This window comes from Podarcis pityusensis, assembly GCF_964106645.2.
Source record: "Podarcis pityusensis genome assembly, chromosome: 2".
NCBI classification, from domain to species: Eukaryota; Metazoa; Chordata; class Lepidosauria; order Squamata; family Lacertidae; genus Podarcis; species Podarcis pityusensis.
Window position 1 is genome coordinate 86919018 of NC_138029.1, and position 18858 is coordinate 86937875.

Here is an 18858-nt window from a genome sequence, read left to right on the forward strand (position 1 = left end):
GCTTCGAAACTATGCACACGTACTAGCCTGTTTTCCAAGCTGAGGAATGTAGGGTCTGGCCTCATCTCTAAAAGGAGGCTTGTGGAGGAAAATCAGATTCTAAGTGATATTGTGCCTCACATTTTCAGCGACCAATTCATTATCTGTCAGGCAATAACTAGTGCTATACATACAGAGTGGGGAACGTAAGCAGAACTGTGGTTAACTGGACCAAAGGTCATCCAGTCCATCGTTGTGCTTCAAACAGTGGCCATCCAGATGTGTCTGAGTGCTTGCTAACGTAGCATCAAGGCAACAGCACTCTTCTGTTGCTTGTCCTCAGCAGCTAGAATCCCAGGCATAACAGCCGCCATGGTTGATAACCATTAAAACATTTACCCTTCATGAATAGCCATGTGACAGCGTTTGTATATATATCTATATTTGTGTAGGCTCTGTGGGTATTAAAAGGTGCACCAGGCAGCAGTTGCAGATTGGTCTTTGTCTGTGACCTACAAGTGCTACATGTTTCTTGGATATGTTTTGACACGGCCACTTTCCTGATGGTCACGTTAGCACTTAGCGGCCACCTTTTTGGCCCGCTGCTGCAAAACCATTATTCGTGAGGTTTAGTTTCTAAAAGGTAGCTTTTCAGTGTCTTTGACAGAACCCCTGGGGTCCCCATGACTTCTGGCATCTTGGTCACTGACAGGTTAGTTTGTTCCGTTTCTTTTTTAGAATATTTGTTTATTTAGGTTTTCAATTAAGTACTGACAAAATGGATAATGTAAGAAAGCAATAGCACCAAAGTGCACGTAAATGGAAACATAAATTAACATGAACATTTCTATTTGATCACTTATTTGCCATAGCATAGTGGTGGGGCGTCCTGGAAAGCTGCTGTTAAGTGTAGGCAATACTGAACTGTATGGACCAGTGGCCTGACTGTATAAAGCAGCATCCCGCATTTGTTGAATATTTCTGTCTCTGTGTGCTCACTTTAGTTTCTTTGTTTTGATTTATTAGTTGCTGGTTTTTTGTTTTTTTAATGATGTTTGGTAAATTAGTTATTTTTAAGTCTATTTAATACATTTTATAGTTTTTGTGTGGGTTTTGTTTTTTAATAATGTATATGCTACTTCTGTAAGCCACTTTGAATCCCTGCACCCACCCTGGGCAGGATAGAAGTTTTTAAAATATTTGAAATCAATCGTAAATAAAATTTACAGGTCAAGAAGTTTTAAAGCATTTTAAACTGTGGTTCCCACATGTCAGAATTTTTTTATTTTTTGCCAAGAAACATGACAGTATGCAAGATGATACACTACATTTAAACACTGTTTATGAGCAGGCCAATTCAGTGGGTATCTTTTGCGATCGGGATCAAGAGCAATTTGCCTCTCAATGAGGCTAATGTTCTTTCTGTGGAGTTTTCTGATCACTGGGCATTGTGTTTAACTTTTATTATCTGGGCAGCCAGGTGCATGAACGTTATCAAATCACTTCTCTGCTCAAGACTGAATGTTTTATAAGTGATGTTCAAATGATTAAAGGGAATCAGAAAAATCAGAACCATCCAAATGTCTAATTTGGACAAAGCTGGCACTGTTAGTTGGCACCAGCTAAAGAACTGGCCTAGTATGTATTCATCAGTCCTCCCAAGCCTCCAAGTGTTTGCAAGGTAAATAGCTTTCAAAAACTGGCTGCTTGCACGGTGTATCAAGTGGCCTTTCTCTCTCTCTCTCTCTCTCTCTCTCTCTCTCTCTCTCTCATTTTGGAAGACATGGGTTCCTTGTATATTTCACAGGACTGCTGGCACCTTGAAGGAATGTAGCAGGTTCTGTGGAAGATTCCCCAAAACTGATTCCAACAAACCTCCAAAAGCTCTTGGGACATAGGGTCAGTGCCTGAGAATGCTAGTCTGTATCAGATGTAGCACCGTGGAACAATTAGAAGGGTGTTCTTTTGTTGGTTTTAGATATTGTAGTGAGTTGTAGAGGAGAAAATAGTCTATTAGATCTCATAGAACAGGTGTTCAATATGATGCCCTCCAGAAGTTGCGGACTACAACTGCCATCAGCCACAGCTTCCATGGCCAGTAGAATGGGATGATGGGTGGCTGTAGGCCAGTGTTTCCCGACCTTTGGTCTCCAGCTGTTTTGGGGCTACAATTCACATCATCCCTGACCATAGTTAAATGCTAAGCACATGTTTTAGCATTATGTGTGAATCAGGCTACTGTTAGCATCTCCTGCTGGATAAAATTAAGATTTTTCACTTCCAAACCTTTTAAAACATGGCCAACTGGGTTAAAACACCATGGAGTTTTGTTATTATATATCCAATTCTGATTTCGAGCATACCTTCTGAAAAGGGGAGAATACTGATGTAGGGAAGAGAGGTTTACAGTAACTATGTCACTTTTGGAGGGGGGAAAACCTGCTCTAGCTATTAGTCAAGGGAAATGGGGAAGCTTTGAGTCCTTCTTGCTAAGTACCTCATGAATCGAGGACAGGGTTACACTTTGGTTACAACCCCCCCCCCCCAGTGTGGTGCTATGTGTTGAGCTTGTCAATATTTTCTATATGCTGAAAAAAGAGAGGTGGAGGTGGAACAACTCTCATGTCTTGCATTGTGCTTTCAGTAAGAGGAATTGTCATGGTGGTAGGAATTAGACTCCTGTCGCACCTCTAAATACAGATTATCCAGTTCCCACCAAAGGCTTGTTGCCTGTTGTGACACGGTTACCCCACAAGATGTTTGTCAAAGCCAGACCTTTGCTACATATAGGGAGTTTGTAGGAAATGATCTAGCTGTGTGTTAAAAACCTGGAAAAAGAGAAACCAGCTGTCTGATTTTAAGCATGGTTTGGCACACAAGATGTTTTTGCAAAGCCTGTTATGAATTCCCCCCGCCTTGTGTGATGAAGCCGTAACTATTAGATGCTGCTTGATTAGATGCAACCAAGTTTCTCTGATGTTGCTGCTGCTATGATAATGATGACGGTGATGATGATTTCAATTTCTTGCCCACCATTCCAACAGGAGGTTCCAGAACGGGTTACCACGATTTAAAAATACAATATTGAAAACTGTTAAAGCAAATGACAAACAAAAGTTGCCAGTTAAACGACAGCTGTTAGTCAGAAAAGTAAGACTAAGTTCTGGCACTGTAGAATGTCCTAAGACTATTTACTATGTATGCCTGTGTTTCTTTCAAACACATTTTCATTATTTACCATCTGTACAGAAGTGTGCAGAGTTTGTTTGTGCTTACAGAGATGCCAGGATCTTCTGCAACCCTCACTTTGATTAGATTTCTCTCTCCCACCATATCATGTAGAAAGCTGATCACATGCTATCACATGATTTGTTTGTTTCGGTCCCTGTTCTGGTCTATAGTTTGCAGGACAATAATACAGCTGGGATGGCAGAGATATTAAGCAACCATACAGTTGCTCTTGTCTTCACCAAACTATTCTGTTTTGTGGGTGGGAATATAGCCTGATCTTCAGGGAAATAAATCATGATGGTTTTGTCCTCCTATAAGTGCTTCCAATGGAGATAACTTTGTGGTTACTGAAGGCACCTTAAAGAGGATCCAGTTGGGTTCTGATGCTCTGATTCAATCACATCTTGTCCAGAGTCTGAATGCACAGGTGTAGTGATCCTCTTTGTTAAAGGCTTAAGCTTCATCTTCAGAGTGTCCTCCAGGAAACAGAGTCCTCTTTGTAGATAAAGGAACTTTAAGCTTCATGTCTTTTATCAGCCTTGCTAAAGACTAGCTGTGCTCTCCAGCTAGGAAGGCAGATGAGAAAGATGTTTTGCGGAGGAGGCTGGGGTCCCAGGAAGAAAAGAAACAAGAGACTATAAATATATTATGTCCTGGGAGAGGTGCGTCTGAAAAGAGAAATCCTCAGAACTCAAATAACTAGATTTGCAGGAGGAAGAATTAATCAGTATGAATACAGGGCTGTATCTAATGTGAGCTTATAGAAACAGAGGAACTGCCAGAGCCTAATATCGGGTCTCTAAGGGTGGCCAGTCTCTAGCACTTCATGTGCAGATACTTTGGAGGAGTTAAGCCATATTTTGTTTCCTTTAGGCACTTCAAATGTGTGCTTTTGGCACATAGCCAGAAAAATGCGGAGACATTGGAAATGTTCTATTTAAATACTGTGCTGATGGTATTTTTAAAAACCACATGTATACACTGTCCCTTATAGGGTTTGCTTGTGTGCCTCAGTTGCCTTTTTGGGGTAAGCTGTTCTCTTCTCGTGCCAGCTGCATGAAAAAGAAGGTGCAGGTCAGACCAGCCCTATGTGGTAGCCCATCACAATTATGTTGTTGTGTCCAGTACTTACTGGGAAGGAGGCTCAGAATGTCTCCATCCAAGCCAAAACTATGATACACATGGTGAGGGGCTTGGGTGCAACCTGAGCACGGTGCAAAATGAAAGAGGATACAGCAGAGTCCCATGGGGGTTGCCTTTCGTTTTCCCTTAGGAGGGGTACTGCCAGAATTGGAAACAACAACTTTCCAAGAGAAGTTGGTCAGGGAGTGGGGCTTCCAAGCAGAAAGCAGCCCATGAAGTTCCTTGTGTGCCACTTTTCATCTGGCTCTGGGAGGTGCAGAGATGGGTGCGACCTTTAGGCTGCCCATTTGGCCATGCCTGTATTGGAACAGAAATAAATATGGTGATTGGGGTGGGTGGGTGTGGTATTCAGCAAGCAAGAAAGCGGAAGAATAGCCACTGGGGTTGGGTTGGGATATAGGGATATATGTATTTCCAGCAACCACATCAGGGAAAAGTAGCCAAAGAGAAGAGTAGCTTACTGTTTCTAAATTTAGGGATGGGGAAGTCTGGGATGAAGATGCTGCATTTGAATGAAATAGATTTTTCTTACTAAGTTTTTATCAGGAACGTCAAATTCATACATCACTGGGGACTGTGTGGCAGCAACAGGAGTTGGTGAAGGGGCTACTCAAGACTAGAGATGGGAAGGCCGGGGAGGGGGACAAAAAATTGGGGAAAAACCAGGTTTTTCCCTGCCCCCATTTCCCCCGAAAGTCGCTTTTTTCCAGAAAATTTGAAAAAAAACACAGTTTGATGTAGTTTGAATATTCCACCCCCCCATTTCCCCCCAGAAAAAACGGCTTTGGAAAAAAAAACCAGGAAAAACCTGCCCCCCCCCAATTTTCCCAGTTTTTTCCCAGGCCTTCCCATCTCTACTCAAGACATTCTTGAGTCTCTGCTCAAACCTGCTACATTGTTGCATTTATTTATTTTTATAAGAAAAACGTTTTTGAAATAGAGGCAGACATGGTATGCTTTGCAAGGTTTCCTGGCAAGTGAATAATGACTTCTTAACCGTTCACATAACTTGCTATCCCTGCCCCAAGATGTCTTGGTTACCATTAGGTTTTCCACCACTTTTAAAGAGTAGTAGAAAAGCTCCTTGCCTATATTCATTTCCTGTCCCTTCGATTTTGTAGTGATGCAGCTCAGCTGACAAACCCACAAACTTACAACTAAACAAGATGATTTAAAACCAGTCCTGTGATAACAATTGCTGAAGTCTCCCACTACCAAAAACAAAAAACCCTCTCTGCCTGGATGAGATAATGCTGATATTGTGTGTTTTTTTTAATCAGAGCATAAAATTAGTATGAACTGGCATCTTAGAGCCATACATATGATTTACATACTTCTTATATAAGATTTTTATGCTGATTTTTCATGGCTATCTGGGCAAAGGTCACAAGCAACACAAAGAATATCTTCTAGTCTGAAATGCGTCACTTGTAAATGTTTAAGCAGGATAGAATTTAGATTCCATTTTTAATTGAGTTAATATCAAACCCCCCCCCCCAAGTGTAGGATGTGCGTGCGAAACCCAAAAGTGTTCAGGGGTGGGGTGGACTTACCTCTAAACACCAGAGGTTCAAGCTTTTCCTTTTTCCTTTTTTGAACAAATACGTAGGCTTTGTCACTGTTTCAAGGAAAGGATTGACTTCTTTAGTGGCACTCCCTTTGAAATTTGGGACAAATGTCTCATGGGAATGATCCCATGTCACAATGTAGTGTTGTATTCCCATAAATGTTCTTGCATGTGGCGGGGGGAGATGGCTGCTCCCATTGGCCAAGTCACTCTAGAAAAACTACACTAGTACTTCAGGGGGGGAAAACCTATATTTCCCAGCATACCTGGCATAGCAGTGTTCGGCCCTAACAGTGTTGGATTTGGAGGAGGGAGTAAAGGACTGGGCAACAAAAGAGGGACAGGAGCTTGTGTTTTGATCTGTTACTGCTTTGGTTATGTTACTCTATAGCAGGGGCAAGCAACATGGTGCCCTCCAAAATCATAGAAACATTGAATTGTAGAGTTGGAAGGGCTCTGAGGGCAATCTGCTCCAATACCTGCAGTGCTGTTGGACTTCAGTTCCCATCAGCATGGTCAATAGCAAGGGATGATGGCAACTGTAGTTCAATATCTGAATGATGCAACATCTGATACCCCTGTTTTATAGATTGTGCTTAGTGACCGAATAAGAATAATAAATCTCCATGGGGCTATTGTTTCTGTTTGTTAGTATGCTATATATTTTTGTGTTTTTATGTTGTAAAGTATAATCCATCTTGTGATCTTTGGGTGAAGGACAGTATTCAAATTTAATCAATAAAATATAAAAATAATTAAAATACAGTGGAACCTCGGGTTGTGTACGTGATCCGTGTGGGAGGCATGTTTGTAACCTGCAGCGTTTCATTGCTTCTGTGCATGCGCGAGCGCCGAAACCCGGAAGTAACCCATTCTGGTACTTCTGGGTTCGGCGCGTCCAGAACCTGAAAACGCACAACCTGCAGCGATTGCAACCGAGGTATGACTGTAAAATAAAAGATGTGTCACACGACTTTTATGTTTATACTCAGGGGTGATGTTCTCAGTCCGCACATGTCTGGGAACATACTCTGTAGCATATTCAGCATAATTTTGCCCTGCTTTTTAGAGAGATGGACAAATCCCCAGCAAAGATAAGGAGAACTATCTATATTCTCACATCAACTGGGACAGCTTCTTGGACATCCTGGGGGGGGGGGGGCGGGCGGGGGGGGGAATGAAATGCATGCTAATTATGCTACCAGTTCCTGCTGCTAGTTCCTGGCACTAATTAAGGCTTCATCAGACCTTTCATCCTCCATCTATGAAAATTAATAGAAGAAAATACAATGATACTTATTGTTTCATAAGTACCTAAAAATATCCCAAGGCAGTATCCAAAATGGTCCTACAGTGCCACATGTAAGGTATAATGAAACGCTACGGAAAAATAGTCTTAAAAGAAGCGCTGGAGATCCTTAAAACCCTCTACAGCAGAGCCATCTATGCAGATGCTTTTTCCATCAGTATGCATCATGTATGTAATTTTCCTTTCCAGTACAGCTGTCGTGTTTAACATATGCTTGTAAAAGTACTTGCCCCTTTCCTCTCTGAATGTTTTCCTTCTCTGGCTTGGCTTGTATATAGATATGTTGCTTCAGGCAACGCACTGCTCCCTCGCCCCTTCACAGAGTCTTTGTAGCACCCAATACGACAGAACCGAAAATTGCTTATATTGCTTATGTAAAATACTCGTATTATTCCCCCAGTGCTCTTACCTTCCTCTTGTGTCCTCATTCTTTCTTCCAAGTCAGCTTTCAAAGCTTTCTGCATCCCCTCCCTCTCCCATTTTACTTCCTTCCCTCTGCTTGTTTTCTTGCTTAGACTTCTCCTGGCTTATCTTGCCCCTGTGGATTCCTGTTTTGTTCATACTCCCCACCAGAGCACTGAAGTGCTCTCAGCTTCTAAAGCTGAAGATAAGGGTTCTTTTCCAGGCCATAGGAATATAAATGCAAGAGAGGCACATGGGGAGGGGAAGGTGGTGGTGGCAGTAGTGGCAGCTCCACAGGCTACAGAAGCAGGGAAGCTGGAAGCTAACGTAGGACTATGTCCAAAGCATCCTGCCCTAGATGGGCTGTTTCCTTTGACCTCAGAATTCTTTCACCGAGTGGCCACAGAGTTTCATGCTTTCAAAATGGTCAGTGGTTAAGTTGTGGGATGCTGCTAACTTCACAGTATCACTTGCCGTTTGTTGGATAATATAAATGTTTGCTTGTAGCCTTAAGCTTAAAAGATTTTCAAGGACATATGCCTCTTCTTTAGGCAGTTGGAGCTGCAACCCTACATAGACACACTAGGCAGTAAGTCCCATTGAAGTCATTGAGCTGACATGTTCAAGATGACGCTCTAAATGCACTGTTTCAACTGGGGCTCAAGCTTTAGTCAGAGACTGTGAATTAAGAGCACACTTGTGTATCTTCTGAGGCTGTTTCAGTCTTGGTTAGTTCCATTATAACATGGAACAAAAATCAGTACTGAATCTACTTTTCTTTCAACCAGTGCTTTTTATGGGGTACTGAAGGGTATGCAGTACCTGCACCTCTTTTTTGTTGTTGTGGTACTTACTGTAACAACTTCACGGTGAGTACCAGCACCTGTTTTTCTAGGGGGGAGGGGACTGCTTTCAACCCTGGGTGGTAGCTTTTGTTTGCAGAACTGTTGATTGTTTTACACTTTCTACAAGAAGTTTCTGCAAAAACCTGGGATTTTATTAAAATTTATCAATGAAGATGCTTAGAAACAGCAGGTGCTTAGAAATCCTTTCATCTGTTGACAAACTTGGTTTCAGTGCATGCAACCCCTATAATTCCCATTGAGTCAGTCTACATGCTCACCCATATTGTTGAATGGGGCAATTGTCAGATGACTACAGTCTCCACAGCCATTTTCCTTACTTTTTATGCAAGTAAGCCTTGGAGAAAAAGGTTGGACTCTTCTTGTGTTCTCAGTTGCAATGTGATACTTGGAACCTGAATGATACCATGGAGATGTGCTCTTTGCATTTGGTAGACAAATGAAAATTGATGGGGGCCATTCTGAACAGGCACTGGAATGAGATGCAAATTAATGAGTAGCAAAAGGGAGGACAGGAGAATGTGAAGAAAGAAACATGTATAGGATCAGGTGCCCAAGAAGCAGTTTTCTAGACTCCACATACAGTTTAGAGCCATAAAGCAGATAGAATGATTTTGTGAGGGACTCTAGAGCAATTCAGGAATCACCTAGATGGCAGAGGAAGCCAAAACTGTGCTGGGAAGTAAAGTAGACCGAACAAAGCAGTTGCAGTATGACAGGATACTCTGTGTCCGTGTCCCAACTGTGTAATTGAGGTTAGTGGGTCAAAAAAGCTTTTGCAAACCAGAGCACGTTGTGACTACCAGTGTGCAGTAATTCCTTCTGCAAAAAACAAACACCCAGCTCCACAGAGGCAGAGTCCACTGCAGGACTTTTAAGGAGCAAACGTCCCACAGCACCTACAGAAGTTACCAGTCTAATGCTTCTTCCTTAAGTGGTCCTCTCCTCACAGTTGTAGGAATGGTTAGCTTCTGAAGATCTTGAACCCGTAATGAACAGGAATGGTATTTTGAGAGGAGACCCTGCTAGTTTTAGTTCTTTTTCATGAAAGATACATAATTTGAACATTTTAACTGTTACTTCTTTTTATCTGTTTGTCCCATAATGCTCAGTATGGAATGCCCATGGAAGCTTATTGATGCTATGTTTGCAACATCATAATTTTGTAAATGATGCATCTTTCCCTTTATTTGTTAACACTCATTCCCACTAGATGGCATCATATCCTCCGCTTTCCCAAAAAATCCCATGAAGCTTTGGGAGTTTGGACTATTTCTACAGCGCTGCTCCAAAGAAACCACTCGTGTTTGGAACAGTGCCAAATTACATTAACCTGTCCTTGGGTTGGTGCGAGGATGAAGAATCATCATTAATTTGCAATATTTCGGATCCGTGGAGGGCAATTTCCAATGCTATGAAACCTGTTTAATGATGGCAGAATGGAAAGAAACAAAAGTGGCCCTAATTGAATCAAAATATAGGCCCCAAAGCTCTAAAGGTGCTGCTGTCATTGTTGTTGTTTATAGAGCATCTGAGATATAATAGTCAATTAAAAGTGGAAATTAAAACTGCTTGTGTATGCAGCTCACAATCCAAACAAACAATTTAATCATGACCTCGAGTACCATTTTGTGACTGAGGTGCAAAACCCTTCTTCAGTTTAGATTTGTCTGGCCAATAAAACCTTACAAACCCTTTGTTTAGCTTGGGATTCTTAGGGAGCAATCCAAACCCAAGATTTGTCAGGATCAGCTGGGTTGCTGGCTACTGTTAACAGAGTATACAGCTTCTGGCCATGATGAGTATACTCTCTCTCTCTGGTTAGGGGCATACTAGTTCCAGGAGGCTGTAGGGTGGAGGTGGGGGCGTGTTCTTGTGTTTGGGTCTTGCTTGAGAGTTTCCCACAGGCATCTTGGGTGGCTGCTGTGAGAATAGGATGCCATTGGCCTGGTCCAGAAGGCTTTTCTTACGGTCCTTGTTTATAATGGACAAATGTCTGTCTGAGTCTCAGCTTAGCTTAGCTGAGGCTGTGCTGACTGAAGTCCTTCATCCCAGCTCAGCAGAAGATGTGCTGGCACAAGTCCTCCATCTGGATAGCTCTGCTCCAGAGTTCATAACGGGTGGTTTATAAGGCCCTGCCATGCATTGAAAAGACACAAAGGGGGTTATACAGCCATGCTTCCCCAATCAATGCCCATATGTTCTGGGTACATTTAAAGAGTTATCTGTGTGAGAAGGTACCCTGGCCACATTAGGGCCCCTCTACGCATGGAGGAGCACACGCATTGGTATGTGTGGAGAACTCCTTCCCACATTCTTTGAACATGTCTATTTCAGTGAGTGTGTTGCTTTACCAGGCAGCATCATCAAGGGATGAGATTAGCCAGTGTGGTACCCTCCCCAGCTTTTGCTGCTCATTAATTTGCACCTTGTTACTGTAACTGTAAGGTTCAGATTCTGGCCTTGCTTGCCTGTCAGAGACATAAGTAGTGAAGTCCTTATGGGAACCTTATGAATGATCTGCGGATTGTACCTGCACTTAGGTGTTTATTGTTGTTTCAAGCAAGCATGGGTTTCAGCCTATTTTGACAGACACAAACCAAGTTTGAACGGGGGTGCATTTTCTCCTCTAGCGTTTAGTGTATTGTGGGAAAGGGCATTTCCTGTTTCCGCCATCAAGAACGATGTTTAGCCCGCAAGTAATGAGAGTAAATTGTGCTCACCCAAGGAAGAGAGAGTCTTGGAGCAGATGGTATCATGCTGCAAAACAACCTGCCACTGAAACATAAACAGACAGCAGTGACATATGGATATAGGGGATAAACCCCTCAAACAGGCTGTAAAGCCTTGGCTGAAACAAGTTAGTCTCATAACAGAAAACTGAAGAGCCTGCCTTCTTATTGTGCGCTGGATCTCACTGGATCCCTTTGAGGCGATAAACTGAGCTCAAAGTTGTTTTTCCTTTGAGCAGAGGCATGCTGTGCTCCAAGTTTGTTTGTTTTTACATTTATTTAAAAATAAAATGATAAACTTTCAGAACAAATGACAGATATTAATTAGTGCAGCAGTGGTACCTGCATAGGACTACTGTCTGCTTAATGAGAGAGCCCCAACAGAAAGAGCTTCTCTTCATCATTTCAAAGATGGTAATATAGCTCTGGTCTAATTACCTCTGTATATGAAAGAGCTGACTGCATCTTTCTTCTTATCAGTAGGATATATCCTGTTTTTCACCTAGAATTATTCAGTCTTGTTGACTAAAGGGTATGACAGGGTTGAGATCATTTTGGTGCCGGGTGATGCATTTTCATTTTCACATGATTACCCTCTCAACCACATGAGGACCACGGTTGCATTAAGCCCAACCACATGGGTACAATTATTTCTTTATTATGGATTGTAGTCCATGCTAGCCCTACCCATTGATGTTAATAGGCATGACTAACTTAGCTTCATTAATTTCAGTGGGTCTGCTCTGAATAAAACTTGGCTGGATATAACCCTGTTTATATAGTGTTTCTAAAGTAGCATGCCCACAAAGCAGTTTATGATTATCTTTTCCCCCCTCTACACCCAGATAAATTGAGTGATTCCAAGGATTGTTGCCAGTTCTTGTGGAGATCTCCAGATATAGTATTAAAGTTGCATGTTAATCCTTCCGTGAGGCAGTAGCATGCAGAGTTGAATGTGTGACGAATATGTTATTCATATTTTGAGGTGAACAAGTTGCCACCTCTTTCCCTGCAAAGAATGTGAGAATTCCAGTGATACTAACAGAATCTTGGCATTAAGATCAGTAGTTTTGATATATGGTATAATGCTAGGTACCCCATAGGTATTTTTCATTGTTCAGGACACTGCCAGTTGAAACTTAACTTTAAGATTTTGTCTCTGTTATCCTTGCCTGATCCTCACCATAGATTTCTGTTCTCATGGGTGACATGAAGCTTGTTTTCTGGCTGCTTCAGATTTCCCTACTGGTCTGATGCTTAATCAAGGGACTATGCATTGGGGTTAACACTGGGAGAAAGCACTAGGTTCTTGGGTAGTTCTGAATGGAAAGGCAGAGTACAGACTAACCAAAATAAATAAATAAATAAAGTATATGTGAGACACAGATCCAGCCTTTTCTAATTACTGTTCATCTCTTGCCCCAGAGTTGGATGGTTCACTCTTTTTCCATATTTACTCTTCTTGACTTGTCTGCTAAACCAGGCAATGACAGTCTTTATTCAAAATGATGCAACTTGAGTTGATAATAGAAATACAAGGAGTTGCCTCGTACCAAGACAGACGTGTTCACCATCTAGCCCAACATACTGTACTCCAGCTCTCCAGAGGTCATTCCATCACCTAAAATCTTTGGGCTCTTTCTGCATTTTAAGTATGTGCTCTTCCTTTGTGCTATGGTCTGTCATCAAATAGTCCAGTTATTCTGATATTTTTCTCTGGCAATAAGCACATCCGTTTCATATACATGGAATACATGGATTGCATTAGGAGTGTCTCAATACATTTATTTGTGTGTACCACTAAAATGGCTTTTGGGGGGGGGGAGTGAAGATGTGAATGAAACATGGAAATGATTTCCAGCAAGCAGCCTATTAATACTTTATGTGTGTTAGGCTATGAGAAGTTGCCATGAGTAGTTAATAGAGCATGAAACTCTAGAGCAAGAAGTTATTGGGTCACTGAGGTCCCAGAAGTAGATGTGGGAAAAGTGTGCTGCTGCTTTTTATTGGTGCTACAAGAGTATCACATACCTGCTTTTCTAGGCTTCGCACAACCAGGTTGGTGACACAAGCAAGTGTGGTGTGCATGTTTGATCAGAGCTGTGCTTGCTACATCCACAATTGGCAATTCAACTCATACTGATTTCACCACCGCAAAGCTACATAAAGTGGACTGGGCACATTAGCTGTGGGCTGAGTTGCAGTCAGGAGAAGCAGTCTTCTAGTTATTATTTTGTTGTTATAACAAAGAGGAAACCTGTCTAGCTATCCTGAATGACTGTGCCCTAGAACAGTGGGTCATGGAAGCAATCAGAGGGAGGCTGGTGACCTTGGATTTAATTTTAAATGGGGTCCAGGACCTGCAACTGTTGTTGAACCGACTGGGAACAGTGTCCACAGCGCGAAAGGGATCCTGGAAGCTACAGGCCAATTAGCTTAGCATCTGTTCCACGAAAGCTGGTGGAAAGCATTTAACGATAGAATTAACAAGTATATAGAAGAACAGGTCTTACTGAAACAAATCCAGCATGACTTCTTCAAGGGTAAGTCCTGTCACACTGACCTTTAAGAGTTATTTGGGAGAGTTTCAGAAAGCATACAGATAGAGGTGATCCGGTCAACACTGCGTAGTTAGACTTTCCAAAAGCTTGTGATAAAGCCCCTCACCAAAGACTCCTTGCTAAGCTTAGCAGTCGTGGGAGAAGAGGAGGGGTCCTCTTAATGGACAGTAACTGGTTAAGGAACAGGAAGAGTAGGAGTAAACAGGAAGATCTCTCTCAATGGAGGGCGTATAAGAAGTGAAGCCTTCCAACGGTTGGTATTGTGAGCTGAGCTCTATCATTTGTTCATGAATGGTCTAGTGTTAGGGACGAGCAGTGAGGTAATAAAGTTTCCCCACTACGTATTGTGGAAGGCAGTGAGACTATGTGATGACGATACAGCGAAGGGACAGGGACAGCTAGTGTGGCCTTAACTACCCCCCTTCACACAATTGTAATCAAATTTGTTGTTGCTGTTATTTCATTTCATTTATGAATCGCTTCTTATTAAGTATCTTGAAGCAATTTCACAGTGCAGTAGAAGCATGTATGAAACAAATTGCATGTATTGGAGCAGTTAAAACAATTGCATATATAAAAAACTATTTCATATCCAATACAGAGCAAAATACAGATAAAAATCTCCACTTAGAAGGATTATTGAAAGAGGAAGGAGAATGCCCCAATAAGGGAGGTAGAGTCTGTCTGTCTGTCTGTCTGTCTGTCTGTCTCTCTTGTTTTTGTGTGGGAGAGGGAGAGATGAAGTTGTTTTGGGCTTAGCTGCAAAATCTTCTCCCACCACAATCAGGAAGAAGGCTATTTTTGCCTTAATAGCAAAATGGTGAAATCTCTGTTTGTCTCTATACAACTGAAAAGGGAAGAGCTCCTGAATCCAACTTCTCCAGTGTGAACAGCTGGAGCCCCAAAGGAGAAGACTTTGCCAAAAGTTGCCTTGCTGTTCCATGTTGGAGAAAAGGGGGTTGGTTAGATTGCTAACTTGTGTCTCAGCTGAAATAGCCAATGATGCTGGTGTTTCAAACACTGCACAGTTCAAAATGTGGCCCTTCTTAGTATTTGCTGAGCAGGACCTTAAGAACTGAGGAAATGATGTTCAAGGTCAGAAACTAGAGAAAATGGGAGATAAACCAGGCATTGGAGGAGAAGACTGTATGTATCAGAGCACCAGGAAAATAGATGGATCAAAACTTGTGACCAGAGGGAAGGGAGGAACATGATACGCACACAAACAGTGTGAGTGGGTAGGAGAGGAAGTAAAAGAAGGGAGTTGCAGTATGTGGCTGCATAAGCATATGAAAGACATTTACAGTCCCAAAATGTTAATCTGACTCAAGCGTTTGCTCGCTGTATAAATTTCCTATGAATTACTCGACTTTAAGACTCAAGGATTTTGCTTCCCGCAATGGAGGACTTTTGTTTTTCCTTCTGTTCATTAAAATTGCCTTTCATGAATCCAAAAATAAAGCTCACAAAGTCTGTGATTCAACCCACATGCAAATGGATGGTGAGGAAAGGATCCTGGCGCTGCCAAGTTAGGAGGAGAGGTCACAGGGGGTGCACACTTGACCACATGGAATGCATTATGGGGCCTAATGTGGGAGGAGGAGAAGGCGGTTGGCACAGGGATTAAGGAATGAGAGCATTAAGCTGTGACGTTTGTAACGTTCTGTTTCTGCAGGCGTAGGAGGCGGTGCCGCAGTCCTAGGGATGCTCTCATCTTTGATTCAATAGTGACCTCAGCTGCTCCTGCATGGTGCTGAGGAGACAGTGCTGCAGGGTATGACCCAGTAGGGGACATTCAAATCTTTGATATTTCTCTCAGTTCCTCACTGTGGCTCTAAGGCAGGGGTGAGCAGAAGGTAGTACAGGATATTCTGGTAGATTTCCGGGTGATTTGAAGGTTTCTGACTCACCGTTGTTTAACAATAGTAACAATTCGTGTGTGGGAAGTGTTTGTTTATGGTACTCGGAACAAATTTCTTGGCTCGGGATTCTCTAGTTCTAAGTGTGCATGCTTTGTACCTGGCTCCAGTTGGTGGATCTGGGAGTTCTAGTCCCACAAAATTCTAGTCTGCCCTGTATCCTCCTGGCTTCACATTGTGGCTCATCCTGAACGTTTTGCTGGAAAAAAAGTTGGGTGCTTTAGAGAAATGCTTCTGGGCATCATAATGCTTATGGTATGGTATGTCCATATCCAAATACTTGTAAATCCACTCTTCAGCTCTGTAAAACCTTCTCTCCAACTGTGTTGGACAATGCAAGCTTTTCATTTCTCATCTTTGTCTAGTGTTCCCATGTACTGTTAAGCTGTCCCTGCCTCGTGAAACGTTGCACTGGACTTGGGGATAAATGCTCTCAATATTTATTGTACATGGAACTCTGGGGATCCTGTATCTTAAACAGCAACAGCAACGGAAGTATTGAATTGTTACATGGGATAGTTCCAGAAATATTTATGCTGATTTGACCTCTTTTTCTTGCAGTTGCCTGTCCTGTGTGAATGGATTCTTTCCTTGCCATTGGTGTAAATATCGTCATATTTGTACCCACAATGCCGCTGACTGTTCCTTTCTGGAAGGGCGTGTCAACATGTCTGAGGTAAGTTACCAAGACTGCCTTTGCAACTCTGTATTGTGGATCCTCTCGTTTCTCCCCCCATCCCTTTTTTCATAACAATGCTACATACAAAAAGACCTGTACCATTTAAAAGCATCTGATCCAAGGCTCAGGTAGTAAAAAATAACACCACCCTGTTTTGTACTGTGGTAATTTGTATATGGGGCTTTGTTCTGGGCATCACTGTTCAAAAATGTGGAAAATGATTTAAGAGAGCCACAAGGGTAAGAGAGAATATAAAAGGCAGGTCATACAGGGAAAGTTGATTGCTTTTTTTGATTGCTTATTTACTTTCCATACTGCTTAATAAATTAAAAGTATCTCCAAGTGACGTACAGAATACTGAAGCAACAACAGACATCTTAAACAAAATATTACAAATGCACAGTTACATATTAAAACATCACATTAATACAAAGTTACTGATATATCTCAATCAGTATCAATTCATTTTCCTTCAGACATTCCTTCTCAGCCCCCTGGATTCTCACCCAGGGTCCAGACAAATGCTCAGCTCACCCACAGAAGTCTCACAATGAGAAAAGTTCCTGGAAACCATGACTATCACCCTAGTTTCTCACTCTGCACTGGCTTTTTATGGGCAGATATCAAGGTGGATGCTACTTCCTCAGCTATGTCTCATTCAGCTGCACTCTCCACACCCAGTTCCAGGTGCAGCAGGTTTGTTGTGTTTCCCAGGGGGTCCAGAGGAGGGGAAGGTGTCTCCCTCCATTCACAGCTCTTGCTTCACCCTCTGTCCTCTCCTCCTTCTTCAGCTGCTTGAAGGACCTTGGTATGTTTAGCTATGGAACAAGATCGGAGAAAAGGCTTGGAGGTGTGGAAAAAAGTTAACAGGCTTCATTGGGGGAGAAAGAGAACAAATAATTGTTCATTCTGTCCACTTCTGTGAATTGTTCCGTCTGTGATAGTATAAGAAGTAATGGTTTAAAAGTATTTTGGCTAATCTTTAGGAAGACCTGCCTGGCTGAAATTCCACAGTGTAAGAAACTGTCTTGGAAACTTGGTGGAATTTTCTCCATTGTAGACTATCAATTGTACTGAAGTGGTTGCCATTCCACCCTTCTCCTTATGCCCCAGGCAGGGGGAGCAATGACAATTAATTCATTAATGTTTAAAGGTGGTGCTGTGGGGGAGAATAATAATTGCTACAGACCATTAAAGTCAAGCAGTATTAGTTTTTGGTGACTGTAACAAACCAGACCAGGGCAATGAATTATTTTCAATTAATGTTTTAAACATTAATTCCAGTTAATCATATGCATTAATAAGATTTTCAAGCTGGCCTCAGTCATGTGCACTTTACACTTCAGCCACACCAACTTGGGCAAGTGGTCCCCAGAAGGTTTGCAGTGGGACGGCGAGGCCCTTGGACTGGAAACATTAGCCAGGCTGTTCAGAAGATAAGGGCCTGGCTTGTGAGACCTTTGTGTGGCGGGATGCTCTGGAAACTTCAGTGGAGAGAAATCTTTCCACACCAAGAGGATTTTGCTTCTTCACCCTTTTTTGATTTACCCTGGTTGCACGGTCAGTCTGCAAGCCATTAAGAGAGAAGCCTGCGGGCCAGGATGTCTGTTTCAGATAGGTCACTGTTGCACTCACTGGGGTCCTTCCTTCCTCTTCCTGTCTTATCTTTATTAGTCTGTCATTTCAGTCCTCAGGCACATCTTTAACTCCTTCTCTGCTGCATTGATTGAGTGTTCCTCCAGTAAATCCGAGTTATGATTGCGACAGATTTTTCAATTGTTTTCTAAGCTACCTTGCAGGTGAGACACATGGAGATTTCCACAGTATACATGGTGAATCCTCCAGTGTCCTTAAGGATGACTTTAATGTAAGAGCTGAGGAAACCACCCATTTCCTAAAATGCATACTTTATTTCATTTCTGATTTGGTTCATGTGATGTGGAGTTTGAATTGTCAAGGAGAATCAGTGATTCCAAGTGACAGATCACCTGCCCTGCAGAAATGAGCATTTGTATCCTGAGTGTCAATTCTTAGAGGCAAGGACAGAGTTTTGCTTTTAGATTGCAAAGGAGCAAGGAGTGCTAAAATAATACAGTGCACTGGCTAATGAACTCAGGACAACAGAACAATCTCACTGTGTGCCTTTTTGTTGCAATGAGGTTTTTTTTAGACAATGTAATGTAATGTAATGTAATGTAATGTAATGTAATGTAATGTAATGCATCCTCCCAATAAAGTAACCAGTTACTGGCTTTTCTTGCATTTGCTCTGGAGGATTACACATTTTGAAGATTCCTTGTATAGCAGCAATTCTTGTTATTCCACAGTGGCTAGTTGTCTGTCTAGCTACTGTGAGCTGGGTGAGTAATGAAGGCAGGGGCTGTCAACTCTGTACAGTGTGACATCCCATGTTGAAAGAAAATAACTCCCCAGGAATGAGGTATAATTTGAGGTAGAGTAGCTCCGGAGTCTG

At 42.2% G+C, this 18858-nt stretch overlaps 1 protein-coding gene across 4 annotated transcripts in view; it reads left to right on the forward strand.

Annotated features, from left to right (window-relative positions):
• Positions 1 to 18858, forward strand: part of PLXNA1 (plexin A1) — a 299658-nt gene that overhangs the window by 169239 nt on the left and 111561 nt on the right. For all 4 annotated transcript variants that reach the window (XM_080996881.1, XM_080996879.1, XM_080996882.1 and 1 more), the window contains exon 9: positions 16268 to 16382. In XM_080996881.1, coding sequence (XP_080853007.1) covers positions 16268 to 16382 — 115 coding nt within the window. The remainder of the gene's footprint in view (positions 1 to 16267; positions 16383 to 18858) is intronic.